Source organism: Lagopus leucura, unplaced genomic scaffold, assembly GCF_019238085.1.
Source record: "Lagopus leucura isolate 7727_CA_CO unplaced genomic scaffold, USGS_WTPT01 Super-Scaffold_100015, whole genome shotgun sequence".
NCBI classification, from domain to species: domain Eukaryota; kingdom Metazoa; phylum Chordata; class Aves; order Galliformes; family Phasianidae; genus Lagopus; species Lagopus leucura.
In genome coordinates, this window is record NW_024962269.1 from 16,541,793 (window position 1) to 16,558,961 (window position 17,169).

The 17,169-nt window shown below is 46.4% G+C and overlaps 1 protein-coding gene across 3 annotated transcripts in view; it reads right to left on the reverse strand.

Annotated features, from left to right (window-relative positions):
- Nucleotides 1-671: 671 nt before the first annotated feature.
- ANP32A (acidic nuclear phosphoprotein 32 family member A) overlaps nt 672-17,169 on the reverse strand; it is an 18,337-nt gene continuing 1,839 nt past the window's right edge. The window contains exons 2-8 of one of the 3 annotated variants that reach the window (XM_042875841.1): nt 5,874-6,023; nt 5,610-5,732; nt 4,034-4,232; nt 3,731-3,817; nt 2,094-2,191; nt 1,134-1,194; nt 672-934 (exon numbers count right to left, since the gene is read on the reverse strand). In XM_042875841.1, coding sequence (XP_042731775.1) covers nt 873-934; nt 1,134-1,194; nt 2,094-2,191; nt 3,731-3,817; nt 4,034-4,232; nt 5,610-5,732; nt 5,874-6,023 — 780 coding nt within the window. In that variant the 3' untranslated portion in view covers nt 672-872. Of the gene's footprint in view, nt 935-1,133; nt 1,195-2,093; nt 2,192-3,730; nt 3,830-4,033; nt 4,233-5,609; nt 5,733-5,873; nt 6,024-17,169 lie in introns of all 3 variants that reach the window. The other 2 variants (XM_042875840.1, XM_042875842.1) reach the window with 2 other exon arrangements.

Consider the following 17,169-nt stretch of genomic DNA (forward strand, 5'->3'; position numbering starts at 1 on the left):
AAGTCATTTCACTAGTAACTCAGGAATTAGGAACACTTTTTATATATATTTATATATATATACTTAAATGCCTGCCATTTTCAGTGTATTGGCTGTACCCTAGCCATAAACAACCAAACAAAACAACCAAAGAACAGAAAGGAAAGAAGAACACAACACGCAGGGGGAGGGAGGGGACTGCAAATTCACCCCACAAACCAGATCCAAAGGAACACCCCAAAAAACCCCCCCGAAACATTTGGTCACTATTTACAGACAGCGAAAGAAAAGGTACCTACAAAAAGCAGGGAAAGCAATGGCTGAAAATGGCAGTCATTCACGGACAGGCAACAAAGAAATCACTTTATCCATATGCCATTCTCACACCTGTTGCTGCAGAGGGGTGCTTTGCCTAGATTAGGAGCACCCCCAGAAACGCTTACAATGTATTCTGTGACTGGCAGAGGTGGAAAACTTCAGCAACCGAGGATATCCAGCTGTCTCAGAACAAAGCATGTGTATTTGGGGTATATCCACTGATTTTAAAACTCTTTTTCTTCAGGGATGTCAAACTATCCACTCCGATAATAAGAAACAAATTACCACTTGGTTTATACTTACTATTGCAGTTACAGGGACTAAAAGAGGGACAAAAAGAAAAAATATATATATTAAATGAATAGGAGGAGGAGTGGCAGTAAAAATAGTATTTTATTCCCTTGCCCACCCGGTCTGCTTCTTCCTCTCATTCCCACAGCAACATTACAATCAGGAGGAAAAAAAAAAAATAAAAGAAAAAAATAAAAGAAAAAAGGTTGGGGGTGTGGGGAGGGGAAATACAGGGTAAAAACAGTCAAATCACAATAGGAAATTTTCAAAATAGGTTATTCAGTTTAGTCATCTTCATCTCCTTCGTCTTCGGGTTCTCGTTTCCTCTTCTGTCCCCGTTCTTCATCTGAAAAAACGAAACACAACTTGAGTGACATGAGAGCTTCCACAAGTGGCTGAGATGCTGGGCAAGTTCAGTGAGTTCTGCTCTGCTGCCAAGTGGCCAAAGGAGCAGGAATGAAAACACAAGCCTGCTTTTTAGAAAGCTTATCCATCTATCTATCTCTTTTCTTTAATCTCAAGGAAAAAGTGGATTACTGCCATACCGGGTTCTTCTTCATCTTCATCATCATCTACGTCACCATCATTATAGCCTTCCTCGTCCTCCTGGAGAAACAACAACAATAGGTAAGAAAGTTGGTTTCAGCTCAGAATCTTTCACAATTTGGTGAAGTTTAGAAAGTCCTTGAAGCATCTTAGAAACCAAACAAAAGGCAGACACTTCCCACACGCTTATATAAGTGCAGTTGTTGGAAGTTTTTTTCTGCAGCATAACTGGACTCTGGCCCAAGTTTCAGTGCAGAAAATCACAGCACCACTTCTAGCTTCAACTCTTCAGCAAGTAAGTGGTTCCATACTTCAGATGATAAGTAGCTGCAAATTTTGTTATGATGCCCTGAGTTCAGTAAAACTTGATGACTGCTCCTTATGATTGCTCAGCAGGAGAAGGCACACATTGGGTGGGTAAGGAGTTACAACATGGACAGACACCTCAGATTCTGAGTGGCTAACCTCCCACAGACAAATTTCAGCCCCCTTCCCAGTGTTTCTGTTAACAGTGAAGCCTCAGCAGAACGTGGCCAGCGTGTCATGCCCCACACACAGCAGCAGGACGATGCTAAGAATTCAAGCATCCCGAAGAATCACAAGGCACACATACAGAGAAGAACCTCAGACTAAGGTCACAAGGCCAATAACTCATGTCCCACTCCTGCCTGTAAACCCAGCCACTCAGGGACCCATATGCTACGTCTGCAGACATTTCTGATAGTACTTTTGACATCAGCAAAACCAGAATGACTTCATGTCAGTGGTCACTAGATGGCAGCTGGCTCACAGACAGGCAGTCCTCAAAGACACCCTCGCTGTGATGCTTCTCAGGTGCAAACATAAAGCAATTGCATGCTTTCTGGAAAAGGCCTGCAGCCTTCTGTCCATTGTGTGCCCAGCTATTCCCAGTTACAGAATGTTCACTTCATACCATTATTAGCTGCATAAATCCTCACCTCTTCCTCTCCGCTTACGTCCTCCTCTTCTCCTTCCTCTTCTTCCTCCTCATCCTCTTCATCTTCTACTACCTGAGCATCATCATCATACTCCTCTTCTATATAGTTAAACAAGATTAATTACTCAGACATTTAGAACTTATTTTTTCAACACTGTCTTAAGATACAGGATCTCTAATTGACACAAGGAGCAAACAAAGCACTGCTTACACGCAATACAGAATCAAAAGCCCTCTTGCTGCTGGGCAGGGACAGGCACAGTTCTGCTCCTCTTTAGCCAGGCAACAGGGTAGTGGGGCAGCTGTCTCCATGGATGGAGCTGCTCCAGGGCTGCAGGATGCTTGACAGCAAGTCACAGCAGCCTCAGGACTGGTTCAGCTGCTCCAGTTCCCACTACTGAAATGCGTTTTAGAGCTTGTGCAGCTTTGCAGCTTTTCAACTGCAAGCGTCCATCTTTTTCCAACAGGAATGGGATGGAACTTTTTACAAGCCAACTGTGCAGTGGGAACTCTCCCTAGGGGAAGCACCTTGCCTTCATGCAGCAATACAAAGGGGGTCACAATCCACCATAAGAATTTGCAATTTGTTTTCAAGAGGAAAGTACTTAAATGCAACCGGCCCAAGCAACAAGCCAAGAATGTTTCTCATGCTGCAGGAATGGTGTTTTGGGAGCTTTCTCATGCATTTCAGCACAGGCTCAGACTTGTGCTCTGATGAAGAGAACCTGTCCATGCTGAACCTTTGTGCTGCTGGATGAATGCACCAGTCTGCCTGGCATTGCTGCAGCTTTCACCCCTTTCACCAGGGCTCACATTCAGCACTCAAGGGAAAAGTGCAAGTCCAGCTATTCTGCTTTTGCTGCGCAGCTGGGTTTGAAGAGTCTAGCAAATTCCCCAAAGTCAGCCTGATACTCATCCAACCAGCACACTGATGCCTCTGAGTGCAGTCTGCTAGGGAGGCAGAACGGCACCTACAGCACACTGGAACCCACAGTTCATTTTCCTATTATTAAAAAGTTGCTTGCTGCTTCATTAGTGCCTTTCACAGAGATTGCCCCAGGCAAGCTTCAATACATACGTTCTCCACTCTTTTCCTGATCCCAATCAGATCTGTTCGTCCTCAAAGACAAGCTATAACCTCCCCCCAGCAATGCTTTAGCTTCTCTACTTGATCCCTTGACTCAGCTACTCTTTTCTAGGCCCACTCCAGTTTCCTGCTCTGCCCTTCTCTGTCAGGGTCTATGCAACCACACACACTTCCCTGATGGTTCCTGGAAAACTGAAGGGTGTGCATCTCATCTTTTCTTATGTTTCTCCCCTACATACTCATCCCCTGATGGTTACTGTTCCCTTAACTGTTCTGGTGTCCTTACTGCCTGTCTTCTTCCTTCTGACCCCTTTAGTCTGAAGCCTTTCACTCCCCATCTTTCAGCTGAAATAAGCTTGAGAAAAAAGCTCTCAGGCCCTGCCCATCTCCATTCCCCTTGCTAGGACTGAAGCACTTCTCTTTCACATCACTCAGCTAGGAGTTGCTGAGAACACCTTTCTCTTGCCAATAAGCCAAAGCTGGAAGCAAAATATACCACACAGCACATCAACCTTCCAGCTCAGGTACACCCAGCAGCACAATTCACATACCATCTTCATCTTCCTCCTCGTCATCCAAGCCCTCCACGTAGCCCTCTGCGTCAGAGTCCGGTGCTTCTTTGTCATCCCGATCTTTCACTAGAGATAAGACTGAGAAAGTTGTTCTTTCAGGCCCTGACCACCTCCTTTCCCCTCTTTCCTTCAGGACACTGAGGTACTTCTCCTTTACATCAGTCAGGAAGAAGCTGCTGAGAACACCCTTCTCTTGCCAACAAATCAGAGCTGGAAGCAATACGTACTAGGCAGCATATTGCTCTTTTAACTTACACACACTAAGTAGCACAATTCACATACCATCTTCATCTTCCTCCTCGTCATCCAAGCCCTCCACGTAGCCCTCTGCATCAGAGTCTGGTGCTTCTTTGTCATCCCGATCGTAGCCATCGAGGTATGTGAGTTGTGGGAGGAGCTTGAATACGTTTTCTCTATAATCATTCAAGTTGGTTACCTCGCAATTGAAAAGATCTAAACTCTTCAGGTTTTCTAACTTTTTCTGCAAGGAAAGAAAAGTCTCTGAAGTTCGGTGCTGCAATAAAACTCTACAGGACAGACACTTTAACAAGAGCTGGTTAATGTGTTCAAGAGCTTCTTGGGACAAAAGGGGTCATTTCAGCCTCTGCCTACGAAACTGGGGCAGAAGAGAAATCTGCAGTGCCTGGGAGTGCTGCTGTGAGTGGAAAAGACTCTCTCTTAAGTTAAGCACCTTGCAAGTGGAAGACTGAGATTTGGAAAGAGGTAATGGTACAAAAATCACATGTGTTGTGAGGGACCAAGTTAAGAATAACTAGCAGAGCAGGGAGTTATCCTAGGACTACTGTTTACAATGGAAAAGGAAACAAACCATTCTTCAGACACAAGAATTTTACTAGAAGAGATGTTAAATATTTTGATGATTGTGTCTTTGATTTTGGAAGAATGAGAAAAGGACTCAGAAATCCAAAAGGGAATTTTTTTTGTTTTGGATAAGAGGTCTGCATCACCAGCAGCACTTCAAAGTACTAACAATAAAAGTGCAAGCAGAGCAGTTAAGGATTTGTATCAAGCCTTATGAAATATCTCTCTTCCAGAGTTTAGCATGTACAGCAATGGTGACAAGAAAACGAGTCTGAAACCAGGAGTAGTTATAATCCTCCCTCATCTGTTTGCTATATGAGTTTAGTGCTCTGCTTTCCCCTCCCACTGGAGGGAAGGAGAGCCAAGGGCTCATTTCAAAGATGCTCTTCAAGACATTTAGGAGCAAGTATTTGGGAAGTGGGCATGAGTTGAAAGCCTTCATTTCTGGACAAAAAGGGCACACGGTACTATTTCCTAATTTTTGGTTTAAAAAGCACTGTTAGGATCAATAGTCGAATGGTTTTGGGAATAGCAACCTGATAAACCTGAACTCAGCACTGAAATAAGGAGCATACATCAGCAGCGAGCAACACACAACGATGGAAACCAGGAGGAAGGAGCTGGAAATTCAGCTGGAAGCTGCCTCTTGCTCACTGCCTCCTCTCGATCATCACGGCGCAGCACTGCTCTGCTTCTCAAGGCAGCCCATAGGTGACCCCACCCCCGCGGGGCTGTCCCTCTGTCCCACACCGCCCAAAGCCCGGACAGCCCCGGCTGCTCCGGGCGGAGCGCTGGCCGCTAGGGGGGAGCAGCGGCTCACGCTCCCCGCGGGGACGCCCGGCTCCGGCCGCTCGGAGCCCTGCAGGTGTCCGGCAGCAAGGGCCGCCAGGCTGCGGGGACGAGCACAGGGGCTGAAGGCATTCAACTAAAAGCGGGCGCAGAATGTCAAAACCCTGAGCGTCGTCTCTGCCGAGCCAGCGCTTTGCCCCTTCTCTTCACAAAATTAGTTTTGGTTTTGCTCTATCCACCGACTTACCAGAGGTTCTATTGTACCAAGATCTTTTATTTTGTTGCCACTTAGATTTAGATGCGTGAGGTTTGGACACTTTTCTGCCAACACTTCCAGTCCTCCTGAGACTCTGTTGTCACTTAGCTCGAGCTAAAAGGCACAAAAACACCTTCAGTTTCTAGTGCAAACACGCATCACAAAGCAGCTTGGTCAGTCATAAATCACATTTTTATGCAGACAACCATTTTACATTCAGCATATTACAAAGAGGAGGAGAAAGGATATACTTACCTTCTTAAGTTTGTTTAACTTTGGTAAGTTTGCAACTGAGGTTAAGCCTACGTTGATTGTACTCAAGAATTCCAGCTCTTCGAACTCATCTGTGAGGCCTTCAATTTTGCCTTCGTATGACCTACAGTTGTCAAGAACAAGTTCCTTAACCTGGAAAGAGAGCAATGCAAAATGCACATGAGCAGCTCTGTATGGAGGATAAAGAGTTCACTCACAAGCAAAGGACAGCGCAAAAGATGAAACTTATTCCATGGCAAGTTGGCAAGTATGCAAAAGGCTATTTTCTGTGCCTGATCCCTAATTTTGTTAGCATGCCAGTTAAGCAGAGTTTCACAAACACAGATATTTAGCTTTGCTTCAACCGCTCACCTCTGTATTGTTCTGTAAAAAGCAAAACCAGTTCAAAAACATTAATCCTGGCTTGAAAGATTTGGTTGTTAGAGCTGTTTTTTGCAAATGTAAGCAATAATCATTTAAAAAAAAAAAAAAAAAATTAAATTAAATGAACCTACCACCCTGACACTGTAATACACAGTGTGCTACAATATCATGCCCTTGCTTATTAAAACAGCTTCTTTCTACATGTAAGGGTGACTGAAGAAGCACGGAGAGATCAGTGTCTGTTCTGAAAACCCAAATGTGGGCTCTGGCAATCCTATCCCAGGCAGCCAGAGCCCACCTGCATCCCTGCTCCCTTGGGCTGCTGTAGGGGGAGATGTGCCCCATGGTGGCACCTAAATGCTGGGGAACGGCAAGGAGTGCTGCAGGTGATGCTGGAAGGGGAGGTTTGGTGAGCATTGCTGCTGCTGCAGCCTCTTGGCCTCTTATCTCACCTGCCCCATGCAGCGAGCAGCTCAGTGGGAGGGGTGGAGATAATGAACCACAGTGCTGAGCAGCACGGCACTGCCTGGGAAGGGGCGGCTGTGTTTGCTTTTGTCTGAAAAACTGATGCCCACTCTCCTTGCAGGTGTTATCTCCAAGGGACACTGAACAGCAGCGTTCATGCACTTGAGAAGCTGAACGATGCCCCACCCTGAGCAAGGCTGCTGTTTTTCACCCTAGGGCCAGGGCAGCCTTACTGGACTCGAGACCATTAGCAGCAAATGGGCTTTTCTGGGCTCTCTGTGACTCTGCAGGAAGGTCCCATCACTGGGAGAACACTCAGACATTTTCACGCCAATGAAGAATTTCTGGGGGTTATTTGGTCCCCACATACAAACACCTGGAACAGCAGAACAGCACACCTCTCTGCACCAGGCAGCCAGAGGCCTCCAGCTCTGCGGCTTGTTGAGAGGTCTGTAAAAGACAGGGTGCTGCTGTTTGCTGGGAGGATGGGATAAAGGGAAGTTTGCAAAAAGGGGGTATATGGAAGCGTGAAGCAACTATTCAGGTCACACCGAGGACAGTTAACATGCAAATATTTCTTTTTTTGAATTACTGTGGCCCTGCTGCACAGAGAAGAATCCCATGTAGTTTTGTAGTTCCAAATAACATCCCAAGATTTCTAATTAAATCCCAGGCACTGAAGTCAATAGGGAAGTCAGCCCAAAGCAACACGAGAGTACAAGTGATTCATTGAGTAGGAGGACCAGAGTTAGACAGGAAATACGTTTCCCAAGACTCCACAGTTTTCCTAGAAGAATGATGATAGGGAATGACTACATAAAGCTCTTCCAGCAGAACTTCAGGCTGGCTAGAAGAAACTGAAAAACAAGTCAAATGCTCCAGATTCCCCATACATCCATTCCACCAAAGATTAAAAACAAACAAACACTTTCTTTAACATACAGACCGCAGGAAAGCGGTTTTAAAGGCACATATGCATATCTCGTTCCTGTAACCGTATGTAACTATCGGGGTCCTGCAGCAAGACCCTTCCAGGCACACACACGCTCAGTTGCCCCAGCCATCTGTTCCATAGGCACACAGAGCTCCCGCCAAAATGTTTAAAAAACAAAAGCAAAAAAAGAGAAACGTGAAGCGAAAGGCTCCAGCCCAACCCCAGCAGCTGCACCCCGCGCCTATCTGCCCGTGCCCTTGCTCAGCAGCCTGCACAGCCCTTCGCCTGCCCTGCTATCTCTGCGGGTCAGTGCCCACCCATGCACAAGAGCAGCAATCCTCCCTCCCCCTTTGAGGCTGCTGCCCATGCAGGGTCCTTTTGGTGTTATTCTCTTTGCAAAAGGCCAGAAGAGGAAGCTGGTGAGAGCGCAAGGAGAAAGATGAAGCAAAGCAGGAGGGAGTGCATGAGCGGTAATGCTCACAGCCTGCAGCCAGCACAGCTCTGCACTTGGTGTCAGCCACAGCTCTAAGCTACGCACACTAAAGCGTGAAGTGAAGTGAAGCAGCACTGAGCCCCAACAGGGAAAAGCATCATTTGTCCTCGCCTCGTAAAGGAGGAACACCCCTTCCATCCCACCCAAGGGCAGGATGGAGAAACAGCAAATGGGGAACAGGGCAAAGCTTCCTCCAGTGTAGAGAGATTGGAAGGGGAGTGGGAAATAGCCATGTGTGTAAAAGAAAAACTCTTCAATATGGTGGCACAGAACTGGTGACCATTCTAGTATGGTGGCCAACTGGATTCTACTCTCAGTCTGCACCTTCTACAGCAAGACTGATGTTCCCTGTCTTTCAGAAAACTTTGGTTTTGATTCAGAATTGCAACACTCTTCTCCTTGCTGTGGAGAGAAGCAAAAGGTGACCTTAGGAGAGCTGCATTCCACACAGAACAGCTCGCTGCCACGAGGGGATTACACACCTATTTGTTTTCAGAAGTCTTCAAAATCTGAAATGGAAATTCCACTCCAAGCCGCTCTCCAAACATCTACCTGACTTCCCATGAACACCTGACAGTGCGCAGCAAGACTGTAATGTTACCTGTCTCTTTCCTCACACTGTGTCACCAAAACACAGAATCAGCCCTTGATGATGGAAGCACCCTTCCTGAGTCTTGCTATAAGCCTGAGCCAGATGAGTAGGCTTCAACTGGTCTGAACCAATCTAGCTGTGTCACACTGCAGTCTGCTTAATAGCATGCATGTAGATGAGCAGTTGGAACTAAGGGCAATAGCATGAACCTGTTTGGAGAGACAGAAGGTAATAAGTGTAATAAGTGCCCTGAGCTAGCTTGTGTTTAGCTGCAAAGACAGGAAGACCCAACTTGGTCAACCTTACTACTGCACACATCACAACGTGAAGCTGCTCAAACGAACTGGAGTGAGGACCAACCGAGGCAGTGCTAACACAAGACAGACCTCTGCTCGCCATTCCCTCTCTCCCCAGAGTACTGCCATATAGCAAGAAACAGCAGAAGAGCAACATGCCATAGGCAACCAGCGACTGCAGATGACACTGTGATACTTACCTAAACAGCTAAGAAGGCACCTAGAGATGAGTGCCTAGCAGAAAACCTAACATGCATGTAGCCACGTTAGGTCCTGTAGCAAACAACCACATCTTCAACAGCACCTTCGCCTGCTTGGGTAGGGATGTTCCACAGCTTCATCTGCCCACAGCTCCTTGGCCAGCCAGGAGCCTGCCTTCTTGTTCAGCTCACGTTCAGCCCTGCACCTCCTCGCTCTGCCCAATGGATGCCAGCTGCTCAGGCAGGTGATCCTGCTGCCCTGTGCACTGCCACTGCAGCGCTGTGGTTTGCTGGTCCACCCCTACGTTTTCACACGCGTGCACGTAAGCAGATTGCAGCTTCTTCAACAAATCCTGAGCTGGTGTGCCTTGGACCTCTTCCCCTGAGGCCATGCCAGTTTCTGTTTGCCAGGGTCTCAGAGGCTTTCAGAAGATGACATCATGCTGCTGTTAACACATGCTGCGCTGCTGGCTGCAGATTACTGCATGCTCTGTATCTCTTCAGGACTTTCATGACATCACACCCTGTACTACTGCCTAATTGATAACCAAGGACTCTTATCTCTTTCCTAGTATAGTTACCACATTAAGCTGTATGCCCAGCTGTATGGTGTTCTTAATGTAGCCACGTGTACTGCAGGACTCTAACCTATTCCTAGGCCAAGTACAGGCAGTCATGTGTGAGCCATGACTGAATTTCATGGCAGCACTAGCAAGAAGATCCCCAGCTCGCTCACTCCTGTTCTGTGACCATACTCCAAATGCACAATCAAGGGAATATAGCTACAGACAGCTACTGTGCACCACAAGGAATCACCTTAGCCCTTAATCTGCATCTCCACAGGAGCATGTAAAAAAGGCTTTCTGAAGTAGAGACTTTCTCTACAGCCCCTGGGCAGGGAGACCCAGAAGTGGGACTAAGCTCCTGACTCCAGGTCTGTGATTGAAGGCTTAACAATGCACAGAAGGACACAGCTGTGAATACAATTTTTAAAAGATAAAAGGCAAATTTACAAGTACAAGTGCCATTCTGTGGCTTCACAAGCAGAACTGCTAAGACTGTAACATCTCATTTTCAGCACAATGGATCAGATGCTTTTGAAGGTTTGCTGTATGTGGTGCCCCTAGGATAGGGGTAGCTCAGCATGTGGCATCTTAACCCCCCAGAAACAGGAAAAGATGAGGGTGTTAACTCTGTTTTGCTCTGTTCCCAGCCAAATGCCAGGGGAACACTGAGATAAGTCCTTCACACCTATTGGCCCAATGGAAACTTCATCTGGAACAAGGCAGAGAGTCAAAAGTAGGGAGGGGAAACCAAGGGAAGCCAGTTGTGGTAGGTGGAAGCCACGCACAAATCACTTGTGAAAGCAGCGTTTTATTCTCTCCCAGTCGTGCAGACATTTCTTCAAGGCACTTGGGTTCGTGTCTCCAGGACTTTCTGCTCTCAGAAGCATGCTCAGTCTGTGCAAAGCCCTGCATCTCTCCACGGAAAAGATAAAGAGAGACCTTTGCTGTCTGTCGTAACCAATCCGACAAAGACTGAGCTCCTTCCAGTTCCTGGATCCGTACCCATGTAGAGCTGGCGATCCTCCAGCAGAAATTGATCTCTTTGGGTTTCCGTTCCACTCAGTTTGTGCCCCAAAGCTGCAGAGCCACCAGCCCTCTGCAGTCAGGATGTTCTCATGTGCTGGGGGCAGAACGCATCCAACCAGGCTCAAGATCTTGCACAAGTCCCCACAGAGCGCGTTGTTTTAGCTGCATGAGGCTGGTATGATGCTTTTCACAAATAATTTTTACAAGGTTCCCTCGAAGTTACTTTGGAAGGACTTCAATGCTGCAAAAATCTCCGTTTCAGATGCTACCCAGAACGTCACTAGGTCAACAAATGCTCGAACAAAACAGCCTACTCTGTGCCTTGTGGTAATGTAGTTGCTCTCAATGATCACTGACAGGACTCAACTTCTCCAAGATGGTCACCACAACACACCCCATGCAAAGAACTCACTTTTAACAAATACCTTTTTAAATAAAGATAGCACCACATGCCATTTGCCACTCGTGTACACGACAGAGCTTCAGCCACCTTAAAGTATCCCATGACACAACCAAACAGCAAAGCCTGTCTGCGCAGAGTTCACCTCCTGATGGAAGAACACAGAACAGTTTCTGGCTCAAATCAGGACTGCTGTGTGCCAGTTAAGACACTTACAGAGCTGCTCAGCTATCCCAGGCTCACTGGATGACTACATGCCCTGGGTGCTGCCCACATACAGCGATGCAGAGGAGGGATGGACAGCAGGATGTGACTGACTGTGTACTTTTTTTTTTTTTCTACCACCAATTTAACAGGGAAGGAAAAACTCCAACAGTGTCAGCAGCTTCCAACCTGCCCATCAATTTACACACATAGAAAGACAGCCAGAACAGAGCTCACAGGCACCAGCTGCAGGTGACAGTAACAAAGCTGTTTTTTCCTTACCAGAACAACTTTTGACATTGGATTTTGATGCATCTCCTCAAGGTTTCACTATGAGCAGCTGAGATGCAATAAATGAATAGGTTTTTACTTGCTTGAATTGTCTTGAACAATGAAAGTTAGTTAGCCAACTACCATTTACCTTGCACAGGCTCTGCGTTGGACAGAAATCTGCAAAGCTTGGAACAAGGAGAAACACAGCTCCAAAAAAAAAAAAAAGGGCCACAGAACACAAATCCCTGCCCCAAGATACAGCAGGACATGCAGCAGGCAGAGCACTCGAGAATCATGTCAACAGAGGCAGTGAGCAACAGCTGGGAAGAGATGGGATGCAATTAATGCGTGGCCCTTGTCGCTGTGAGCGCCAGGTATGGTTATGGACAGCAGGCACCTGAGCAGAGCTCAGCCTTGCCAAACGCTTGGTGTGCATCAGAGCTGCAGAGCAGTTGAGGCTGAAGCTTGCAGAGTTCCCCACAAAACACTCCCCAAATCCTAACACAACTGGCCCTTCCACCAACACTCTCCTGCTGGCCCTTCTGAAACAACGCAGTTTGCAGGCGGTGAGCAAACAGCGTCCAGTGCAGTTTGGTCCAATGGCAACCTGTTCCACTTCTGCTAATTCTGCCCATTCTGTGTTCAGCTGAGCTGGAACTCCAAAGTCTTACAACAAGGTCATGTGAAACTACTGCCGGGCTTTGAAATTCATCTAGGCTTCCTCCTAATGACGCAACCCCAAACTTTCATGTTTGAATTCATCTTCTGCATTTCTTTTTCAGAAACTCAGTGTGCCAGGACTGCATCACCGCTACCTTGAGAACAGAGAAGGAGCAGAAGAGAGATAAGAAAACATTTCAATAACTTGTGTTATTGAAACTACTCTCTCTTCTGAGGCGGTCTGAGGCTGCCTGCATAGCTCTGAGATCTTTACCTCTTCTACCCTCTGACGTTTCACACACCACAGTTACAGGACCCGAGAGCAACACATTTGGCTCCAGACAACTTCATGCCCCCTCACACTGCAGCTGAGAGAAAGCTAACGGAGCAAGTGAAATACGTGGGCAGGAGAAGGGTTAAGAGTCTTAATGATCCTGACTACACCTTTGTATCTAATTAAGAAGCATCTCCAGAATCAAAAACCTCCAGGAAAAAAAAACCAAACAACAACCTACTGCTGCCTTTCTCAAGAAACAGCACCCCAGCAAGAAACCCCGCGGGTCACATGAAGATACTTCAAACACTTACAAGGTCAATGCAGCCATATGCATAAGCAGCACACTAATTAATAAATTGAGAACACGCTCTGGGGACACAGAAAGCTCCTTCATTCAAAAGCACAGAATTAGTTTTCATTTTCGTTTCTAGCATTAGCAGCAAAACTCTTAAAGAATCCAAATATTTATTTAGACAGTGACTGCTTCAAATCTGTAAGTGATTAAATTGCTCAATCTTCGTGTTAAACGCCTGCTAAAATTCACACTGATTTCTTCTCCTTTTTCATTGGCCAAGCACTTTGCTCTGCTCCTGGCTGGGGCAGGTGACTTCACAGGGAGCTCCATGTCCCAGCTTCCCTGTTGGAGAGCCACCATGCCTGACAGCACATCCAAGGCGCTCTTCAGTCACTGCCAGCTACTGTTAAATAAAACAACCCAACAGTAGATCACATCACAACTTTCATTTAAAAACTCTGCAGTTAGAAGTGGAAAGTATTTAGCCGAACCACTTCAGTTTGCTCAGCTGCATCAAACTGCCCTCAGCAACAAAGTGACGTGCATAAAAAAGAAACGCCGTATTTAAATTAATACTAATTTCAAGAGCTGCACAGTTTACACAGAAAGCAGCCTCTGAAGATGTCAGCTGCTACAGAGCGCATTAGCAAATCACATCTACAGAAGATAAGCTGCTCCCAGCATTTTTATGGCTTTAGAGGGGAAGTGTTCAACTGACCAAGTCAATGGACAGACAAGAACTCCCCTAGAGAACACAACTTGCACAGCGATATGGAGGCAAACACTGAGGACTCTCTTTATTTCAAAACGTCACCCTTACGTACGCAGGGACTCCATGACTGATTTGAGCAACATAGTGATAAACCCCACGAGCTCTGCTGTACCAGCTATTTTGTCTGAAGGGTGGCAGTGCAAGCACAGAGACCAAAAAAATCGTACACACAGCACAACGGTGTCATACAAATAGCTGGGGGGCATCCATCACACTGAGCACAACAAACAACTGCTCCCCTCTGAGACCTGCAGCAGCCACAGAGCCCTGCTGGGCCCGTCCAGGTGAGCTGCCAGCCTATGAAGGCTGCAGAGTGCAGCCCAGCACACCACGCTGCCATCCCTGGCTCTTTAGGGCACCAGCCCTGCTCCACCCTTACTTCACTCGGAAGCATTCAGCACAGAGCACCTACTCAGATTCTGCAGGTTCAGTTCTTTTCAGGCTTCTCCAAGTGAACAACACCCGTATCCTCAGGTCAGGAGGATGGTGTGGAGGAAAGAGCACTCCACAGAAGGAACAAAATGGGAAGAAGCACTCAACGCCAGCCTTCTGGCCTGCATTTATCACCATTTGAATGAACTGATTCCATCCTTTGATATATAATGCACAAATTTTGCTGCAAGGACAGACAAAATAGTCACACACTGAACTCAGCCACAGCACCTACACCCCAGGAGATGGATGCTAAGAAACTTCCCATCAGGTTTACATACCGTCAGGTGGTTGCTTTGTTGTTGTTGTTTTTAATTTTAATTTTTAATTTTATATTCATAGTTCCTCTCACATGCTTAAACTTGGTCCAGGTTAAGAGGATTTGCCAGTCATCAGCTGAGAAGGTAGCCTACATTTCAGTGAGGACAGCTCACACTCATCACACCCATCCTGCAAGCCTGACGTCTGTGGGCTGCAGCTCCTCCAAGACGAACACCCGTCCGTCCACCCAAGCTTCAGAGGTTTGCATCTAAAAATTCAGAGCCTTGAAAAGCAGCTATTATACAAACCCAGGAAGCTGGCAAAAAACCCCCAGCTACTTCTTTGTTACATTTACACCCTGCTGTCAGCTACATAAGTGGTTAAGTGATTCAAGACTGCAAAAATCCATGCTAAGCTGTACGTTCAGCAGAGTTTCTACATGCTGGTTGCACAGCACCGAACGCTACAGTGCGACCAGCTTGTCCCACTGCTGCTAACCTGCAGCACATCCCTGTTCCATTTGTATGCTATTCAGCAGGGGATGAGTAAATGTGTGTATCCTGACCCACTTACCAAATTCCAATACCAGAACTTTTTCAAATGCAGGTCTTTGAAGGGATGTTATTGTGAGTATCACACCAACTAACTAGCTTAAGAGAGCTCTCTTATTTCTATTCCTCATACAAGAGAATGCTTCACATAGACACTCGCACTGTAATTCCCTTCAATGTTAAAACCTACAGTAAACTAGAGGGAAATCACAATTCAAATAAGTTTTAAAGTGAAAGAGAAAGTTAGAAAAACTGTAAGAAATACCCAACGTTGCAGGCAGTGCTTTATGACTGTCATAAATCTGTGCTGATAAAGCTCTCAAAAGCAGCACTAAATCCTCAGACTAAGTGAACTGGTGTGGGTAGCACCAGGCCACCAAAGATGAGTTTTGTGCATAACTTCTAAAAGCTGCCTCTGTGCCTGGCTGAGAAATCCCCCTTCACACCGACCTCCATGCACAGCCCGTGTGAACAGCTGAGCTGGGTTACAGACAACAGGAATGAGCAAGAACACCCACCAAGGCACCCAGCTCCCCGTGCTGTCACAAGTTACACCACTACGGGCTGATGGCCTGAAGAAAACCCACATAAAATGGTTGGATCTCACCGATTTATAGCAGGCACTTTTACGTAATATAATAGAAGATGGTAATGATAAGATCAGCAAAGCATCAAAGGCCACAGCATGTGCACTGCCCTGAGCAACATAATGGGTTAAAAAAAAAAGTGGAAATACCTGCAAGGCAGATGTGAGAGCTCAGCTCCAGCCGTACGACAAGGAACAACAAGTTTCAGACACCACAAACGGATTTCCCACCAACACACACAAACACAACACCCACCGAATTTCAGGCACTGTAACCCCAGACTGCTCACCAACGCTGACTTCAAGTAAAACAGCTGCAGTCTGAGGAAGAAATAGCTACTATAGAATCCACTTTTGAGACATTATATCACCTTTCATTGGCTAACATGTAACCTTGCAGGGTTATGTAACTGAGCAACTGAAGCAGCTAGCTGTACAGTATTACATAGTATTTGACACAACTGTATTAGCCCAAAGCATAAAACCGTAACAGGGGCTTTCTGAGCTCAAACACCTTATCAACATTCCATTATCAAAGCTTGATTTACAGAACGTTTCGATTCTGCAAGCTCTGAGAACAGAATAAATCAAATGCGAGAGGCACTGCAAACTTCAGCACACATACAGTAACGGCTCCAAGAAAAAGTGAACACGCTTCCATTTGTGCCCTTGTTCCCACCAAGATTTATCTACGCTACATTTAAAGCTTTGAAAACAACGATCCATCACGGATCATGCAAGAAACACCGCCTGCCTATCAGAGCAGAGATTAACACAACGTCCAGAACCATCTTGTTCATGCCCCACATCTTACTAAAATCCATGAATCAATGACACCTGGCATTATATTTACACTAAAACTCAGCTTCAAACGTCTTCTCTGGAGTACTGGCTGGATTTAGCTGCATTTTCTTCTAACAGGGACTTTACAGAAACGGAGTTCAAACTGCACCCTTAGCTCCCCACAGCACAAGAGCACGTGGAAGCATCTGTGATCAATGGTTCTGCAGGAGTGACTGTAAACAGAGCAGCACTCCCAAAGGGCAGCTCCCCTTTGTATGCAGGCGCAACTGTTTGCCTATAGGACGGATCGTGATCCCATTTGTTACCTCGGGAAGAGGAACACGGCGATAGAATTAAAGGTTAAGAGGTTTAAAAAAAAAAAAAAAAAAAAGACGTGTCAGGTTAAACAGGCATTATTTCACAACAGCGCAGATTGCTGAGCTGCGGAAGGGGAACAACACGGCGGCTAGTTGGGGTTCTCTATGCAATGAACCAGCACCAAAGCGGGGCTCTCGGGGCACTGAACCAGCACCAAACTGGGGCTCTCAGGGCACTGAACCAGCACTCAACGTGGGCTCTGTGAACTTCCGTTAAGTCAGAGCAGGACCTGAACCAGATATGGTGATGGAGAGAGCCCAGCTTGCACCCAGCACGCTTGGGATCAAGGCTGAGTCCACACAGAACGCTGAATCTGAGCCTCCAGCAGCACAAGCGGTAGAGAGACAAAAACTAAAACAAATAAACGCGAAAAAAAAACCCACAAAACCAAAGTAAAGACAAAAAATACTTCCAAGATAACGACGGTAACAATAAAAACAACAAAGCCGCGCCGGGCGCTACGCAAAGCGC